This window comes from Pelophylax lessonae, assembly GCF_965119305.1.
Source record: "Pelophylax lessonae genome assembly, chromosome: 3".
Taxonomy (NCBI): Eukaryota; Metazoa; Chordata; class Amphibia; order Anura; family Ranidae; genus Pelophylax; species Pelophylax lessonae.
This window is the reverse complement of record NC_138770.1, coordinates 215,427,502-215,448,277: the sequence shown is the minus strand read 5'-3', so window position 1 is coordinate 215,448,277 and position 20,776 is coordinate 215,427,502. Positions and strand designations below refer to the sequence as shown.

Sequence of the window (20,776 nt, the reverse complement as noted above, 5' to 3'; positions counted from 1 at the left end):
CACCCAGCCTAAAAGTGGTTCTACTACCTGTTGTCCTGGAAAGGTTCAGCAAATTATCTATGCTATGTTTAGTTACCTGAGATCTGTCCATTTATTTTTTAATTTTGCAGGAACACCAAATGGTAGCTTAATATTAAACTTCAGCTGGCATGCAAAGGATAATTGGAATTTTAAAAAGCATAATAGTAATTTGTTTTTAAAGAACAGGCTGAAGCTTTTCTTGAATTTGCCAGCAGAGCATGGATGGCATTGTGCTTTAATATAGCAGTTATTTAGAAAAAAATGAATACTGAGGGGGAAGGTTATACATGTTTAATAATTCAAGGTATAAAATCACAATAACTCTTGCCATTCTATCTTACATATGCTGGGTTAACAATATTGCAATAATTCATAAATACTTTAAACACTATATTCATTAGCTTTCTAAAGTGACAACGTGGAGTTTTTACTAATTTAATAAAGTTTGTAACTTTAAGATCAAGTCAACATCAGCATCTGCTTCATTATCTGGCAGCTCACTATTTTAATAAAAAAGTTTGCATTTTACATGTCCAAGGAACACACTTATTAAATACTGAATTCTGTACAATAATTTACAAGTTGAACATTTTTAAGTAAAATGTCCCATCTTCTGTTTATATCCACATCCGCTGGAAGTTACCATCAACATTGATATGTCTGCAAAAAAAGAAAAAAATGTATTGTAAATCAAATTCAAGAAAATACCTTTCCCATGCTTTCTGCCCAATATGTTATCAATGTGAATAGCATCAAGAGTGATGCATTGGAATTGATTTACTGAAGGAAAAATGTCTGTTCACTTTGCAATGGAATCTCCCCCCCTAGCTTTAATGAATGTGGTGAAAATATACTTTACAAAGACTACTTAATCATGTGCAAGAAATAAATAACAGCATTTTTGCTTGCACGTGTTTGGATGATGAAAGTCAGGAGAGCTTCACCCTATTCACTAAGCTAAAGGTAAATTCCCTTGCAAAGTGAGCATTTCCTTGTGCAGTGATGAGTCTATTTGCCTTTAGTAAATGAAACCCATAAGTTTTTGAACTACCCCTTTTGTCCTATGATAAATGCAAATCTTCATGGGTGAGCAACAGGACAGATGGTGCTGTCTACCAGCATACAGGAATATATGCCATTCATGGCTTGGTCATTTACAGGGAACTTATATACAAGTCTTGAGGTCACCTAAGAAGGTGTGATGGGGATATATTCAGTGGCACCTTAACAGCATCAAGTAATACACTGGGGCTCCTACCAGGGAGATAGTAACCTTGGCACCACTGCAAATAGTGGATGTGGCTAAATTATACTTCATATTGGGCTTGGCTTTTTAGTCTAATTAGAAATTTTAGTCAGATTTTTTACACTTTTTTTTTTTACATTTTTCTTTTCATTTTAATTTTTAATTAATTTTCAAAAAATTATTTTTTATTTTTTTGTTTCAAAATGCTGTTGGGGAGGGGGGGTCTTTTATGAGTTTCACTTATGAGTCAGAGAAAGTGACTGAGAAAACATATTCCCCAGTTCCTTTCTGTAGCCTAAGCTGCACAGCAGATGAGTGAACAGGAGACCAGAGGCTCCTGTTCATTCATAAACGGAAGTACAGTACACATTGTTTACTATGCTTCATTTGTGAATGAGCACAGTGATTCACTTAGAAAATATATAATTTACTGGCCCCTTCCTCACTCTCTATCCTGAAGATCCCCATGTCTGCCTGCAGCTGCTGCCTGTTGGAGTGGGGAGGAGGGAAGCCTGTAGCGCTGGGGGAAGGGGGGGGGATGGGGGGCACAAAGTGGGGCCCAGGCAGGGGAGGGGGAATGCAATAGTAATCAGTATTTCAGGTGTGGTAAGTAGCAATCCATCTTTTGTGGCTCACCCTGCAGCAGCTGAATGTGGGTGGGATTTGGAAATGTAGACTTTTGCCTGCTGCAGTGAGAGCCACAAAAGATTGATTCCGGCTATTTCCCCCACCCGCTGTACTGATCACCCACTTAAAACATATGCGATTCCCCCTGCTCGGGGGGGGGGGGACTGCAGTGGCCCCCATGCACCTGTGGCCCCTGTGATAAGATGGCCCTGTATATTTTTACAATGGAAAGTCATGACATTTTGCTTGATGTAGAAACTGCAGCTGTGGTACATGGAATATTGTTTAAAATAGTTCTAAAGGCAGACTTTTTTTTTTTTTACCCTAATGAATTCTTTGTATTAGGTTAAAAAACCTTATGCAAGAAGCTCCCCCATAAGCCTCCTTTATTCTTACCCAATATCGATCCAGCGATGTGCAAGAGAGCAGCATCTCTCTTGGCTTTCTCCCTCCTTATTGTTTCAGACACAGCAGTGGGAGCCATTACTGTCAATCACATCCAGTGAGGAGGGACTGAGAGTGGGAGGCGGAGCCGAGCCATGCTCTGTGTGTCCTATGGGCACACAGAGTGGGGCTCAGGAGCGAGCAAGCATGAGTGCCCCCATTGCAAGCAGCTTGCTATGGGGGAACTTGACAGAGCCAGGAGCGCCAGAGGGGGAACCGAGAAGAGGAGCATTGGGGCTGCTTTGTCCAAAACCATTGCACAGAGCAGGTATAACATGTTTATTTATTTGCTGTGCTTTTGTTAAATTAACCTTTAAAATGACTTTAAATGTATACTATAAACTCCATAGGTAACTGTAAATAGTTAACCTCATAGAAAAAAGGAAATTTGCCTTTGGCCAAAATAAAAAGTCCAAAAGAATGAATTTAAGAATAAAACACAAGTTATTAAGTTTGAGATAATGCACCTACATTAACTAATCAATGCAATTTCTCATTTAACTTTTAAATGCAAGAATCTTGGGGGCCACTAAAGGCTTGGGCATTTGTCAGTTAAATAACAGAAAGTGGTGCTTCTTCCTCTTTCTTTCTTCTTCCTTTCTACATGTTATCAAAATTTTCAACCACAGTACCCAGCTTTTTAAGATATAGGTTGCAGGAAGGTTCCACTTTGCCTGATAATGAGGCTTCACGATAATAAAACATATTATTCACGCATAGAATCGGAGAATTGCTACACTCTTGTCACAACATTCTATGTAATGTTACATCCTAAGTTCCAGTTTTGTCAAAACTGTCTCTGACTGATATTTTATCAAATTCTATAGGTGGGGAACAATCTCATCTTGAAGATAAATTGAGGTGAATGGTCCTACCCCATCACAAAGCAGATTATCTGAAGACAAGCACAGGATATTGCAAGCAACACAATGGGTTTACACTTTACCAGTATAATAAGTATACACAGTTTGGTGGATATGACGGGACCAATTTGACTACTCCAGTAAGAGTAAACTTAGTTGCTAGGTATACGGCTTTAGATTTGAAACATTATATTGCACCAAAAGATATCAACAAAAATTCTATTTTTATTACCTGGGACTTCTGTTGGCAACAGCAAGCACCACAAATTCCACCAATTAAACCATTGATGACTTGAATTAAACATAAAATGATCTGGATTCCAGACAGGCCAAGCAGGATGGAGAAAAGAGTGACATTCCACACAACAACGTTATTGGGATCAGTGCATTGGGACCATGAGGCGTAATTGGTCAGATAGCTGCAATACAACAATTTTAGTTAGGAAATGTACATAATTATATATTGCAATTGTTATCAAATACTGCTGTCTAAGTACAGTATGCTTAAAGATATATGTGAACCCTAACAATTAACTTTCCCCTTTTGTTTTAATAAACCTCAACTCATAGAAAAAAAAACTATCCTTCCAATTCTAATGCATGAGCAATAAAGTGCAACACTTATTTTACTCCTCGCTCCAGCAAGCTCTGGCGCTCTCCTCCACTCCAGCTTCTTTGAGGGGCATTGCTGTCCTTGCATACAATACAGGGCTATGCATTGTACCTGATAGCTTCATTGTGTGACCAAAGTCCGTAATTATATAGAAGGGAGTTCAATGGACTGGTCGCACAGATGGGGGAGCCTGCTAGATCAAGGGGTAAGTAAAGTATTACACCTTGTTCCTCACCCTCTAGAGTTAACAAGTATTTAACCCTTGTAATGTGTTTTTTTGTCATTACCAGATTTGAGCTTTAAATATACTATTGGGAGCATTTTGCTATGATTGATCATGTCAGAAATTTAGAGCTGTCCTGTGTGATCTCAAGGAGCCCTTTAGTTGTTATTTTGGATAACAGAATGATTAGCCCTTATGTTCTTAATATGTGAGTGAGGGAATTCCTGAGTAGTTTAGCAAAAGACGCTGGGTAGGGCTGACAAAAAGCCACAGTAGGACCTAGGAGTTAAGTGCATTTCAAACAGATCAACCGCTATTTTTCTGTACATGCCAAGTCTTTAGAGGGATAAAGCACTGAGAAATGTACATGTATAGCAGATATGCACTACATATGTTTTTTTTTTAGTTTGCTATGATATAACTTACACTTAAAGTGGTTCTAAAGGCTAATTTTTACATTAATGCATTCTCTGCATTAAGGTAGAAAAATCTTCTGGGTGCAGCTCCCGACTCTCTTTACTTACCTGAGCCCCATCTCGATCCAGTGATGTGCATGAGAGCAGTTGCTCTCCTGGGTCTCTCTCTCCTTAACTGGTTTACAATGGGGGCCATTGGCTCCTGCTGATGTCAGTCACAGCCAGCGAGACAATGTGGAGTGAGTGGAGGACGGGGCTGAGCTACGCTGTGTGTGTGAATGGACACACAGAGCATGGCTCGGGAGCAAGTCTGCTCAAGTGCCCCTATAGCAAGAGGCTTGCTATTGGGGGCACTCGGCAGGGGGGGAGATCAGGGCTGCTCTGTGCAAAACCATTGCACAGAGCAGGTAAGTATAACATGTTTGTTATTTAAAAAAAATCTTTACTTTAGAATCTCTTTAAAGAGCACATATAGAAGCTTATTATTGGCTAAGAAAGGTTGTTTTCAACATCCCTGCCAATAATAGGCCTGAGTACAAGCTGCCCCTGAAGTTCAAGGTTAGTAGTAGTGATCGACCAATATCATTTTTTTAATGCCGATACCGATATTTTGGTCATCGTGTATCGGTATCGGCCGATATCGGTCGATATTTTCACACATGTAGAAAAAAAAAATATTATTATTTTTCTTTTTTTAAAGGTACTCCTTGTGGACGGATCTGGGGGTCTAAAAGACCCCAAACCCCTTCTCGGCACCGAAAAGCATTCAAAATACCAAGTTTGGCTGTTTTGAATGCTGTCAGTTTTTTTAATTCGGCGCCGAGTACCCAGTCATGACATCACTTCCGGGTTTTTTACATGGAGACCCGGGTCTTCTCTTCGGCAGCGGTGGAGGGAGGATGCCCGGGTCTCCTGGTGGGACGGGAGACCAGGGCGAGCCGCGTAAGGCGGCGGGAGGGGAGGGATGTCCCCTCCCGATCCTTGTAATGACAGCCGAGCGGCTTCTCAGCCGCATCGGTTGTCATTACAAGTCAGCCGACCGTCGGCAATGGACACCAGTACCGGGGTGATGCCTCTAGCTGCAGGCATCACCCCGGTACATACACTTTCCCTAAATATCGGCAATATCGGTAACCTCAGGGGCCGATTACGATATATCGGGGAAAGTGCATATTGGTCCCCAATATATCGGTGTTGCCGATAATCGGTCGATCCCTAGTTAGTAGATATCCACATGGATATAAAATGATTAGATAGCAGCACATGAGCCATATGGGAGTGTATGTTTGCTTTCCCCATGAAACCAATTCTGCTGTTTCCCACATAAAACAGACATTTTGAATTGATGGATAACTGAGAAAAGGAAACTGTTCTGAACACTTCCTGTACATTTTTGTAATAGTGGCAAGAAAGGTTTCAAGATCATTCCAAGGAACTATAATAACCGTTGGGACAAATGAGGCTATGTTTCCATGGCATAATTTCAGCAGACTTTGTTCTAAATATAGACACTATTTGGTTAAAAAAGTGATCAGGTGTAGATAACTTAGACAGGAAAAAGTCTAGAACTTAAAGACAGCCATACATGGATTGAAATTTGGCTGGTTTAGCAGGGATTGCCCGAATTTCAATCCATGCATGGGCAAGTTAGTTGTACAGAAGTCAATCTACCAATTGTTGGCTTTTTCCTGAACGATCAGTGCCATTGGCTATAGCTGGCTGTACTGATCAGTGTATGCTAATGGCACTGTCACAATACAATAACTCAGGAGGAGTGAGTCTCCCATCCATATCGAGTGTGTGGATAGGTGTATCCGGTAATTTTTGTTCATTCAACTTGCCGGTTCACCAAAAAAAATGATTAATGTATGGCCTGCCTTACATTCTTTTCAACACACCGCAAACCTACTTTGTTTCTACTTTGTTAATAAGTTGATGCATGTTTCAGTTATTTAGCTATGTATACATTATGGATAATGATGAATGGGGGGGGTTGTTAAAAGTGATGCAGTTGTGCCAGTCAACCACTTAGCTTCTATCTTCAGCTTGTTCAGTTAAGCTTTGAAACCAAAAGATAGAAGCTTATTTGTTGCCATGCACAACTGATATAGCTTCTGGCTACTCCAGCTTTGATAAATTTCCCATAATGTACTTAATCCCTAGAAATGGATACATACTTTCCATTAGTATTTTCAAAGGGATAGGTCCACCCTGAAGTTGTGTTACATCTTGGTCCTCTTACTAAGGCCAGTGCAGAAATGATGAGGCAGTAGCTAGCGCCGGCAATTCCGATTAATGCTGCCACAATGGATCCCAGCATCTGAAAGAAAGAGTAATAATAATTATGTGTTGTGTTCAGTGCTCAGTGAGCATCAACAAATCTCTCGGTAGATAGCCCTAATGAGACTTACTGCGCAGCTTTTACCACAGGTCCTATTGCCACAACATCCACAGCAATCTTCTTCTTCCAGGCCCATGAACACGAAAGCTGGAAGCAGCATCTATGAAAACAAATCCAAGTTTTAGAAAATGATAAAATATATTAAACATAAGCAACATTTTATATAATCATTAGTAGCGTATGAAACAATGGTAGGGTAAAATGCAAAACAAAGTAGACCGCGGAAAGGATATTGCATGACCATGGCTGGATTTCTACATAGTAACTAAAGGCTGTGACCTAGAACAGCACGGCTACCAGTGGACACAGAAACTCACCCAGACATTATATTGTTGAATCAGGTCTACACACCTTGCCAGACTGATAGCTAAATAAGGACCTTTTTTTTTTTTTTTTTTTGATCTAGTTGTACTAAAGCAAAGTGAGCAAGCTGTCTCTTTCAGTCTGTCCTACCCCCAGGCTTGTAATGCATCATGGGGCGATGATATCTAGCCATTCTTTAGGAGGGGACATGTAGGCAGGTGCTCACTTTCGGGGGGCACATTACCTCTTGTTGTTACTTTGCACTGTTTTACTTATAAAGTATGTTCTAGTGAGTTCTACAAACAACTAAACAAAAAATTCTCAGCACACCTAGCTAGCCTGCAAAAAAAAATTAAAAATTAGCCTTGTCTAACAGTGTATATCAAAGACAGAGTGTTTAGTTGCACACATTTGCAAATATTTGTGAAAGTCACAGTGCCTTGTCAAGGCTCCTCTGTATATTGTGGTCCAAACTCCATAGTTTTCAAAGTCTTCAAATTGGAGCCCATATAGCAGTGGATATTTTGTTCTATTCTAAGCTATTAGGCTGCCCAGAAGTTAGGTAAGGGTTAAGGCTGCACACTCCCAGATGTTCATGGCTCTGACTCCTTGTGGTGAGCTATAAATACAAAGGGAGACTATCTGGGTTCTTGGGTCTTGGATGGGAAAACACAAGGGGGACTGCAACCACATATAACTGGACTCTAGTCTTTGGTGGCTCCCCCTTTTTGGGTACCCAGTAAAGGTAGAAAAGATGGTTCATGGACTTTACTAAAAGAACTTTATGTTATTAAAGAGGTATGAACTCGACAGCCTGAAGTTAGGAATAGTTAGGTTTCTGTAGAACTATGAGGAACTTTTGTAGTCTAATTTGTATTTTCAAGAATTTTTTAGTAAATGTTCTAATATTTCCTAAAGTGTCTGGTCTGAAATTCTTTAAAAAAAAAAGGGGGGGGGGTGTGCATGGCATATAAAAGAACAGGGCTTCTAATGGGGATGAAGAGGAAGTGGTGAAGAGATATTACAAAGGGTTATGTAATGTTGTGGAGTTTGAGGAGGAGAGGCCATGTTGGAGTTGCTATGCGTAACCTCAGTCATTTCGGGTACTAAAGCAGCCAGCCTGCATGAAGTGTGGTGATCTGGCATGGACAACAGAAGGCCCCAGTAGCAAGGGGGCTTGTGAGCTTAACCCCTTCCCTAGCGATCAGTGTCCCACACAGCTTGGGACCCATATAGCGGGACAGGGTAGCCTATGTATCAAGCCTGTAGGTCACAGAAGAGAGAGAGAGGATCCCTGGAAGTATAGAAGCTCATGTACATGTAGAGAATTTGTCATCAAGTGTCAGCAAGAAGAACAAGTTGAATTAAGCCTCATGCACACTGGGGGTTTGCCCAGCTCGTCTGACCACCTTTTCTCCTGGCAGGAGAAAAACAGCATTAGAAATGCACCTAAAACCTTGTTTTGCAAATGTGTTTAGGCATGATCAGGCACATCTGGCGTTTGGGCATTCATCCATTTCATTGCGCAGAATATTACCTTAATTCTGCCTATTGAAACAAACACAGCTCAAGGGCTGAACATGTCTATTGCCATGGCGCACATGGATGTGTTTAGACATGGTCATCTTTTTTTCTGCTGATAGGCTCCTCTCCTGAATGCGCAAATTATGTTTTTTTTTCTGCCTCTCAACCACTTGACGACTGCCCACCGCAGATTTACTGTGGCAGGCGGCTGCTCCTGGGCAAAGCGACTTAGTACTACGTCGCTCACTCCTGCCGCTCTGGGGCGCGCTCCCACGCGCCCCCAGCCCTGCCAATGGTCTGATTGGGTTCAGAACTGATCAGTCATCAGGTCCAGGCCAATGATTTTTGCCCTGGACCTGCTGATCGGTCCTGACTAATCACAGACCTAGCTGTGCCTGTAAACTGTAAACACAGGCACAGAAAAGGTCCTCTCTACCCTCCCAAAATCCTTTTTGGATTTCATCAGGAGAAGAGAGAGGATCAAAATGTGAGTACTGCACCAAGCACACCCACACACAGGTAGACAGGCACATTTAACCCCCAATTACCCCCCCCCCCAGTTAATCCCGATCACCCCCTGTCACATTGCACACTATACACAGTATATAGCAGTTTTCTATATTTGTGTATTAGTGTGCCTTGTGACATCATTTAGCGCTAGCGACCATTACTTTTAGGCTTAGGATACCCGCCACCCCCCCAATAAAGATTTAACCCCCTGATCACCCCCCGGTTAACCCCTACACCCCCTGTCACATTGCACACTCTAGACATTATATAGCAGTTTTTATATTTCTGTAATAGTGTGATTTGTGACTTGGTTTAGCGCTTGCGACCGTTAGGCTTAGGATACCCACCACCCCCCCATAAAGATTTAACCCCCCTGATCCCCCGATCACATCCAGTTAACCCCTTCACCCCCTGTCACATTGCACACTATATACAGGTATACAGCTGTTTTCTGTATTTCTGTATTAGTGTGATTGTGACCTCAGTAAGCGCTAGCGAGTTAGTTTCTGTCCCAAGTAGGCTTAGGATACCCGCCACCCCCCCAATAAAGATTTAACCCCCTGATCACCCCAGTTAACCCCTTCATTGCCCTGTCGCAGTGTCACTTTTATAGTGTACAGTTTTTTTTCTGATCACTATTATTAGTGTCACAGGTGACATTAGTTAGCGTTAGCATCACTCTAGGACAGCGCAGATCCCCAGGGCATAGTTAGAAATATTAGTTAACCCATTGATTATCAGTAACACACACATACACACACACATACCCCTCCATTACTAGTATAGTATTTGAATGGATCAATATCTTTGAACTGCGTTAGCAGGATCGGTCATTACACCTGCCAGCACCTGCGTTTAGCCCCGCCGCCCACCCCACCCAGGCAAGTGCAGTAATCAATAGATTACTGTCACTTCCAAAAAACACAACACACAAAACCGCTGCATTAGCAGAGTCAGGCCTGATCCCTGCTAGCACTAGCAGTTTTGGGTAGCGGTTGAAATAGTCCTTGACAACCAGGTGCTTTTTTACCTGTGAGTCACACTACTGTACCTGTAAATTTAGTTTCTAAAATGTCCAAACAGTGGTACAGTAGTGAAGAGGCCTACAGCATACTGAACATGTCAGATGAGAGCGATGGGGAAGCTTCACTGGCAGAATCAGGGTCAGTATATGAGCCTGTAGACAGCAGTGGCTCCCTGACAGATAGCTCCGATGCGGGGTCCCTGCTAAGGTCAGGCGTACCCGACCCCATTCTGGAGTTGCTGAGGTGCAGGAATTGCAGGGTGCTCGTATGGAGCAGAGAGCCAGTACTAGTGCCGCTCACAATTCTGGTGAACTGGCAAGCACCAGCAGCCTAGTACAACCTGGACCTAGACATACCAGTACTGCAGTATCACTTGGTGAGGTGGCGAGTCCCATAAGTGCAGTTGAAGCTGGTGTGGTGTCTAGCACGAGTAGTGGCCCGCAGCCACCGCAAATTTGAAGACAGGCCCATAGAGCCCATAGTGCCCTCCCTGATGCGCTGGCATATCCTAATTGGCAGCCCACTGATACTACAACGCCCATACTTCCCCCATTCCCGTGGAAACAGACAATTTTGCTCCCCTTAATTTTTTTGAGCTGTTTTTCATGGAATATCTTTTCAGATCTTTTGTGGACAAAAGCAATTTATATGCTGGTCAATTCATCGCCGCCAACCCAAATTCGTCCCTTGCCAGACCATTCGGCTGGAAACCTATAACGGTTTCCGAGTTTAAAACTTTTCTGGGCCTTTCCTTCAACATGGGCATAACTAAAAGGAGTGAGTTGCGGTTATATTGGTCCACTAACCTAATTCACTATATGCGCGTGTTCTCTGCTTCCATGTCCAGGGCGAGATACAAGCAAATTCTGAGGTTCATGCACTTCAATGACAATGAACTCTTTCGTCCTCAGGGAGACCCTGGATATGACATGGATATGGATATTCGGCCCCTCGTAAACCACTTCAATCAGCAGTTTGCAGCCTTGTTTATCCCCCAACAAGTTATCTGCGTTGATGAGTCCCTGATTAAGTTTACTGGTCACCTTGCTATCAAGCAGTATCTCCCAGCAAGCGTGCAAGATACAGGGTCAAGCTGTATAAGCTGTGTGACAGGGCCACAGGCTATACAGTTAGTTTCCGTGATTACGAGGGTAAAGATAGCACTGTGGACAATTTTTATTCAAGCGTGCCACTTTTTAATGACCTGCTCGAATTACAAATTGGCGCATGTGGCACCGTGCGACCTAATTGCTGGGGCTTCCCCCAACGGCTTGTAGATTCCCATCTTAGTCGGGGGGAGAGAGCCTGCTTGAGAACGGACAAATTGCTTGCAGTGAAGTGGAGGGATACACAGAATTTTTTCTTTCTGTCCTGCCTTCATACGGCAACTGGTGTTTTGGAGAAGCCCCTCTGTGTCCACGACTACAACCTTAATATGGGAGGGGTGGACCTCAACGACCAGCTTTTGTCACCGTACTTAATTGCCTGTAATGCCAGACGCTGGTACAAAAAAGTGTCTGTTTATTTATTACAATTGGCTTTGCTGAACGCCTTTGTGCTATACAAAGCGTCAGGACTAACTGGATGCTTCCTAGAATTTCAGGACGAGATCATCAGTGCCTATCTGTATCCAGGAGGTGCTCTTCCCAAACTTCCCCTACCAGATGCAAAGAGCCGGCTGCAGGAGAGGCATTTTGCACATTTTTCCACATGTCTTTCTGAGTACCCCTACCCAAAGACACCCCCAAAGAAGATGTCGTGTCTGTAGCTGGAGCGGATTTAGGAGTGACACCCGCACGTATTGTCCCTTCTGTCCTGACCAACCTGGTCTCTGCATCGGGGAATGTTTCCAACGCTACCACACACTAGTGGAGTATTAGCGTAGGGTACAGCATGGCACAGTCTAGGGCACACTAACACAGGGTCTCTAAAGATGTTCAATGGCTATTAACATTTTGAGAGACCCTAAGCTGGAATGTTGCAGTTGAAAAAAAAGTGTAAAAAAAAAATTAAGAAAAAAAGTTACAAAAAAATATAAAATAAAAAACCAAAAATAGTTGTCGTTGTAGTTGAGTTATTTTTCTGTTCTTACTCTGCTCTTCTACTTCTACTCTTCCTACTTTACTTTTACAGTACTTTGTTACTGTTTTTCATTGGTAACCATTTTTTACTTTTCAGGTACCAATGTAATCTTTTATTTATATTCTATTGTTAACCAGTTTGCCTTGCAGGTACACTCATCAGCTGCCACACTGATTTTATATACTCCGACACAAACAGCGTTTGCATTCAGCATATATGGAAATCTCTAATGGCAGCGCTGTAGGAGGTGATTTCACCACCACAGTTAAAAAAAAAATAGATATACATGGAATTTGTCGTGTATACCCATCATTAGAAAGTGGGTTTGGATGTTTTGGGCGGTTAATGATGGGTGTACTACACATTTTCTGGCGGAGATTTCTGTTAGGTTCTCTTTTTTCGTTCAGCCCACAGGCTGCATGAAAAAAAAAAACTACAATATATGCCAAACAAGGACCAGCAATGTACTGGTACGTGACTGGACTTTGAGTGGGTATACCAGGATGATGCCTGCAGATTTAGGCATCATCTTGGTATCCTTTTTTACAGCCAGCGGTCGGCTTACATGTAAAAGCAATCCTAGCAGATAATTAGCCGCTAGACTGCTTTTACAAGCAGTGGGAGGGGACTAACCCCCCTCCCCCCTGCCGCCTTCCGCAATTTTTCTTGGGCTCTCCTGTCCCACCGGTTAACCCGAGAGTGCAGCTGGAGACGAGAATGGCTCCAATCATCCCTATGGCCTAAGATACCGGAGGCTACGAGCATTTAATGACTTCTGTTTCGCCAGAAATAATCAGCGCCATTGGGAAATTGGGAAAGCATCTTATCACACCAATCTTGGTGTGGTTAGATGCTTTAAGGACAGAGGAGAGATCTAGAGTCTAAAAAGACCCAATTTTTTTTAAAAAGAGCACCTGTCACTACAGATTGCTATCATAGGGGATATTTAAATTCATTGTGATAACAATAAAAATGATTAAAAAAAATGAAAGAAAAGGTGTCAAAATAACATAAAAAAACAAAAACAAAAAAATTCAAGCTTCCTGTCCCCCCGTGCTTGTGTGCAAAGGCGCATGCAAGTGTTGGTCTAGTGTCATATGTAAAATGCAATTGCAGCATGCATGTGAGATATCGCCGTGAATGCCAGGTTGAGGGCAGTAATTCTTGCAGTAGACCTCCTCTGTGAGACCAAAGTGGTAACCTGTAAAGACTTTTAAAGGTTTTTAAAAATGTACGTAGTTTGTTGCCGCTGCACGGGCGTGCACAATTTTAAAGCATGTCATGTTTGGTATCTATGTACTCGACATAAGATCATCTTTTAAATTTTACCAAACAATTAGGAATTATATAGTGTACTTGTGCATCAGATTGTAAAAAAAAATGTATTTTTTCGCAGAAATTGTGTTTGGAAAATCTGTGCGCAAATACCGTGTGACAAAAAATTAGCAACATCCACCATTTTGTTCTGTAGGGCCCCTGATTTAAAAAATATATAATGTTTGGGGGTTTAAAGTAATTTTCTAGCAAAAAAAAAAATATTTTTTCATGTAAACAAAAAGTCACAGAAAAGGCTTGGTTTTCAAGTGGTTAGAAGAGTGGGTGATGTGTGGTTAAGATTGAGCATAAAATGTCAGGACAGTTCAAACACCCCCCAAATTACCCCTTTTTGGAAAGTAGACACCCCAAGCTATTTGCTGAGAGGCATATTGAGTCCATGGAGTATTTTATATTTTGCCCTAAGTTTGGGGAAGGTGACAATTTGTTTTTTTTTTTGTTTGTTTTTTACACAAAGTTGTCACTAAATGATATATTGCTAATGCATGCCATGAGTATATAAGAAATGACACCCCAAAATACATTCTGCTGCTTCTCCTGAGTATGGGGATATCCCATGTGTGAGGCTTTTTGGCAGTCTAGCCACGTACAGGACCACGAAAACCAATCACCGCCTTCAGGCTTTCTAAGGGCATAAATTGTCGACTTCCCTGCTCACTACCTGTCACGGTTTGGAAGGCCATGAAATGCCAAGATAGCACAACCCCCCCCCCCCCCAAATGACCACTTTTCAAAAAGTAGACACTCCAGGGTATTTACTAAGATGCATGAGTATTTTGCAGCTCTTATTTATTTTGGAAAATGAAAAAAAAAAGGAAAATGCATTTTCTTTCCTCTTTTTTCAATTTTCAAAACTTTGTGACAAAAAGTGAGATCTGCAAAACACTCAACATGCCTCTCTACAAATAGCTTAGGGTCTCTACTTTCCGAAAAGGGGTCATTTGGGGGGGGGGGGGTTGTGCTGTCTTGACATTTCATGGCCTGTGATAGGTAGTGAGGAGTGAAATCAACAATGTACGCCCTTGGAAAGCCTGAAGATGGTGATTGGTTTTCGGGGTACTGTATGCGGCTAGACTGCCAAAAAGTCTGACACATGGGGTATCCCCATACTCAGGAGAAGCAGCAGAATGTATTTTGGGGTGTCATTTCACATATACCAATGGTATGTGTGAGCAATATATCATTTAGTGACAACTTTGTGTAAAAAAAAAAAAAAAAAATAATAATAATTTTCCCGGAACTTGTGGCAAAACATAAAATATTCCATGGACTCAACATGCCTCTCAGCAAATAGCTTGGAGTGTCTACTTTGCAAAATGGGGTAATTTGGGGGGTTTTGTGCTATCTTGAGATTTCAGGGCCTCCGAAACTGTGATAGGCGGTGAGGAAGTGAGATGAACAATTTACGCCATTAGAAAACCTGAAGGTAGTGATTGGATTTCGGGGTCCCTTACACAGCTAGGCTTCCAAAAAGTCTCACACATGTGGTATCCCTGTACTCAGGAGAAGCAGCAGAATATACTTTGGGATGTCATTCCACATATACCCATTGCATGTGTGAGCAATGGATCTTTTAGTGACAACTTTGTGTTAAAAAAAAAAGAAAAAAAATATGTAATTTTCCCAAAACTTGTGGCAAAATATAAAATATTCCATGGACTCACCATGCCTCTCAGCAAATAGCTTGGGGTGTCTACTTTCCAAAATGGGGTCATTTGGGGGAGTTTTGTGCTATCTTGACATTTCAGGGCCTCCAAAACTGTGAGAGGTAGTGAGGAAGTAATATAAGCAATTTACACCATTAGAAAACCTGAAGGTGGTGATTGGATTTCGGGGTCCCGTACACAGCTAGGCTCCCAAAAAATCTCACACATGTGGTATCCCTGTACTCAGGAGAAACAGCAGAATGTATTTTGGGGTGTCATTCCACATATACCCATGACATGTGTGAGCAATTTATCTTTTAGTGACAGCTTTGTGTTAAAAAAACAAAGCAAAATGTAATTTTCCCAAAACTTGTGGCAAAATATAAATTATTCCATGGACTCACCATGCCTCTCAGCAAATAGCTTGGGGTGTCTACTTTCCAAAATGGGGTCATTTGGGGGGGTTTTGTGCTATATTGACATTTCAGGGCCTCCGAAACAGTGATAGGTAGTGAGAAAGTGCAATGAGAAATTTACGCCCTTTGAAATTCTGAAGGTGGTGATTGGTTTTCGGGGTCCTGTACACAGCTAGGCTCCCAAAAAAGTCTCACACATGTGGTATCCCTGTACTCAGGAGAAGCAGTAGAATGTATTTTGGGGTGTAAATACACATATACCCATTGCATGCGTGAGCAATATATAATTTCAATGACAACTTTGTGTAAAAAAAAAAATAGTTTTTTTAGTCATATTTTAAACACCAGTGACAAAAACATTAAATATTCAATGAGCACAACATGCCTCCCAGAACATTCCTTAGGATGTCTACTTTCCAAAAAGTGGTAATTCGGGGGAGGGGGGGGGGGGTTGTACTGCCCTGCCATTTTAGCACTTCATGAAATGAGATAGGCAGTCAGAAAGTAAAAGCTGCATAATTTCCAGTATTTACACCATAGTTTGTAGACGCTATAACGTTTATTTTTTAAAAGACAAAGTAGAAAATGTAATTCTTTCTCAAAATTTGTGCTCTTTTTTTATTAATATCGCAAAAAAAAAAAAATGTAGAGGTGATCAAATACCACCAAAAGAAAGCTCTGTTTGTAGGGAAAAAAGGTGTTAAATTTCGTTTGGGTACAGCATTGCATGACCGTGTAATTGTCAGTTAAAGTCACGCAGTGCCAAATTGAAAAACGTGGCCTGGTCATTAAGCAGCAAAATCCTCCGGGGCTAAAGTGGTTAACGTTCCTGCCTCCAGATGCTTATGTGTGCAAGGCCTGGAACAATTATGCAGGCCTGAAAAGACAGAGAAAAGTCAGTATTTCGCCTCTGCATATGTGTTCAATATCTGCAGAGCCCTTATGGTCAGCACGACAGCCAAGCAGCTAGCATTTTCAAAAGGAGACATACACAGCAGAATCATCTGTGTTTCTCTTATTTTCTTTCATTTAATCCTACAGTACTTCTGAGACATGAAAGCCAAGTTGGCTAGTGCTTTTTTAGAAGGTAATTGGATAATTCTTCAGAATCAGGCACATCTACGGTTACTCAACTTACTACATGTTGAGTAACTAGCTCAATATACGTGAGCTGTCAAACAGGCTTATTAATGTATAAAATACAGAGAACAAGGAACCGCAAAAAAATATTTTCTTTTTCTTGCCAATTAGATATTGTCAAAAGCATTACACAAACAGATTTCAGGTTTGGTTAAAAAACAAACCAACCTGATATGAGACTTAGCACATCTAAGTTCAAATTCAGATGTCCAGACAGCTACCGCACTTACTGCTGCTTACACTATTTCATACATTCTCAATTAGTTCAAAAGACAGATCTATCTCCAGTTATCATTTTTGGAGACAGATCTCTCTCCAAATGTATTCCAAAGTTGGTCATACACATTTTTTTTTTGTTCAGCCTGTGTGCCATAGACTATATCCTCGTTAATGGCACAGATGGAAGAATCTCCTTATTTGGCTATTGTATTTTGACAGCTGGCCCCGCTGGCTTTTGAAATAGCTGAACAGTGGCTACATCTTATTGGATGCAGCTGCTGGCTGTTATGGCTGACAATTTCCAGCCCAACTGCTTTGGTTTTTCAATCAAGGAATGCCGACAGAACCACCCATTGAGCAAATTTCAACCAAGTTCTTCAGGAACCAACCAAAATTCGTACAGCGTATGGCTAGCATAAGGCTGACGGCAAACATTGTGTGATCTCTCAACTACCTCTTTTAGATGTGCCAACAACTAAAAAAAGTGAGGGTCTACCTAGAGTATCCCCTTTACTCATATCTGGTCAGGTGGGCCATTGCACTACATAGATGTAAATAACTATAAAGGAGATTTCACAATTAGATAGTAATTAGATAGCAACATGGTTGACTTATAAGACTTTTTTTGTGAAATATTTGTACTGTGGTGCTATGATTGCAGAGACAACTATTGCTTTTTATTCCTAAGATTCTCTAAAAATTATAAAAATATCATTCTAAAATAACCATCACCTGTCTAAATAAGTAACCATCTTCTGACCACAATAACATTCACAGCCTACCATGAGAATGATTTCTTAAATAATTATCAATAGATTGTTTGCATGCGGTGATCCCCAATGAAACATGGAGTTGTGTTTATGTGTCAATGGAGTTCATGTGTTCATTAAGCAACTGGAATATGCTCATATTTTGCTTACCCAAACAGTTGGCAGAATGACAGATTGTCCTTGGTGTGGCCCAGAAGTACAATATTAAATTACAGTTTGGGGAAGATTGTAAATTGTATGTTTCTTTTTATCACTACACCCTCATTGAAACATGAAACATACTGTTCAAGTTACGGCTGAATAAATAAACACTCCATGCTTAAAGTAGTATTTAGGGATTTTAGTTTTATCAACACACACCGACGTAAGAGATCAGGACAATATCCTGGTAACTCTATGAGTCAACTACGACTTAACAGGTGAAAAGAGTTTACTACTTTATGTTGTTTTGGAGAATGTAATCTTCTAGAGAGTCTACATACATATTAAAGTTGAAATGCTCAGTGCTATTTCATGGCATGATGCATTTGTTAACATGAGTTGGGCTGACATGTTTTAGATGCATCGCCTTTTTAATGAAACTAACTTGACTTGATTGGTAAAGTGTAGAAATGTTCTTACACATAGCTGCACAACCTATGTTTGTGAACAGGTTCTTCTAAGAACAGTACGTTTTTTCAACCCATTCTTTTTTTTTACCTATAAAACTACTACACAGAGCACAGTAGCACAAAAAAAGCGTATATGAAAAATCATAACATGGAATTTTTCTGCTACTTTCCTAAGAAATTATGGCTAAATAAATACATGTTCATCCAATGATTAGTGTTATAATTGGGAAAAATAATAGATCTCACTATGTTCACTGAGGATTCACACTTTTTTTTTAATCCATTATAAAACATTGTGAATTTTTGGTGAAAGATGTGTGATTCTTAAACATTTATAAATAGATCCCTGTTTGTTACAATTATTATAGCAGCCAACAGTGATCATTGTATTCTGCTGAAGGGGAAGACTCCTTTTGCAGAACACAAAAGTGCTGCAGATGGGATTCCCCCACCAACACTGACTGTGTTGATGGGGGAATCAAGCAATTTTCTTTCCTTCAACGTGTAGTTAAGGCCCCTTTTTAAGAGGTCTGATTGAGTCCGGCTGTCTGTTATTCAGCCAGACCCTATACGACTCTCAGTTTTCCTCTATGGGCAGTCAGTCTTAAACAGACTTGTGTCCGTTTACACCTGGCTACCTCCGGGTCCATTCTGATCAGGCAGAAAAAAAAAAACTGAAGGGGATCTGTTCTCCTCCGTCTGGCCAGATTAGACCAGAGGGCAATCAGATGTAAATGGACCGCCGGTGTGTTTACACCCAACTGCCCCTAAAGCAGAGCAGACTCTGTCCATGTCTGCTCTGCAGAAGTGGAGCGGACATGGACCTGTCATCTGGCTGCTCTGCTCAGCGGGGAATCAGCAGACAGATCCCTTGATGATCAAAACCAGATCTGGCCTGTGTGAAAGAGGCCTAAAAAAGAAAAGAAAAGACAATTGCCTAATGTATGGCCTGCCTTAGAAATAGAGGTAGAGCAAAGTGAAAATTTACTTTGCAAAGAATACCAAATCATGTGTTACTTGCAGAGAATACTCAATCATGTAAAAGAAAAAAGTGTACAAGACTATTATGGGGAAAAAAAAAAAAAGTACAAGACTGGATTGAAATCAGCATAACATTACCTCATTCACTAAATTATATTTAGTAATAAAGTAAATATTGTCTTTGAAAATATTTTAAAACTCAGAAAACTGTTAGAAAAGTTGGTCTAAAACATTATAAAGTGAAGAGAATGTTATGCACACACTGTAAGTAACAGAATAAAATGTGCATCAAGTAAATTAAAATATTTGCTAAAATGTGCTATTAATTTAACTGGAAATTGTAAAGCAAAATTATGTTATACTTACAACAACTCCAGCTCCTCCAATTCCATGGAAAAACCACACATAGTTGGTCAAAAGGTTATCTCTGGCCCATCGTGTTTCTCCATTGGGAAAAAACAATAAGATGTTTGCTATAATGCACAGGATTGCCAAGGCTAGCAGAAAACAACCAATACATCTTGCACATTTGGTAAAACACATCTTTGTAGGTGAGATCAGCCTTTATCCAGCTAGTCAGAGTAGAGTGAATCTTTTGTGCTACCTCTTAAATACCCAGGAGTGGTGTTAGTCACCAGGGTGAGACATAATAATACCAGCAGTGATTGTGTTATATGGAAGCCGAGAGTGACTTTTTTTCTTTTTGTGAATTGAGCGGCTGCATGTAAAAGCAAAGGGCGGGGAAAATTAAATTCCTATTTGTATTATTTCTTAGCTCAACTGAATGACGTCACATTTCTCTCAGCTAGTTTCAATGAGATTCATTCTCATGTGATGTGTGTTTGCACACTCACTAATATTATTTGCAATTTGCTCAGAGATTACAGGTGACTTGCTTTGTTTCCACTAGTCTCTGACAGCTACAGTTAATGCCTATTAATAAATTCTAAGCAAAGGTGACTGGACACCTCTCAAAACAGATATGGGGGCTGGCATTGCTGAAAATGCTAGGTGAATGGCTGCTTTACTGGCCTACTATCTTTATTACTTTCTGAGTACCTGATCAATAAAATCCCAATTTCTTATCTACATATTTATTCTAGCCCAGTGTTTTAGGATATCAAAGCATTAGGCTCAGCCTGACAAGAAAAAACATTACCAGTCCGTGCGCAGATCCTGGAGATCAGTTCTCAAGCTGGGGAAACCTTATAATATGGCCAGTGGTGAAACACACAAGATGAAGCTTGGCAGCTCTCCTAACCCTCCATGGGATGTAAGGCAGAAAAACTAAACAGGAAACAAAAAGACAGAGCGCACACCGTCCTAGTGTAACACCATTTATTGAGAATAGATGAAGCCA

The 20,776-nt window shown here is 40.9% G+C and overlaps 1 protein-coding gene across 1 annotated transcript; it reads right to left on the bottom strand.

Moving 5' to 3' along the window:
* Positions 1-565: 565 nt before the first annotated feature.
* LOC309551595 (transmembrane 4 L6 family member 1-like) lies at positions 566-20,044 on the bottom strand. The gene is made up of 5 exons (XM_082252238.1): positions 19,783-20,044; positions 6,865-6,954; positions 6,631-6,773; positions 3,434-3,620; positions 566-681 (listed from the first exon to the last, which is right to left on the bottom strand). Exons 1-5 carry the CDS (start codon positions 19,957-19,959, stop codon positions 667-669), a joined length of 612 nt encoding a protein of 203 aa, XP_082108364.1. The 5' UTR covers positions 19,960-20,044; the 3' UTR covers positions 566-666.
* Between the last annotated feature and the right edge of the window lie 732 nt (positions 20,045-20,776).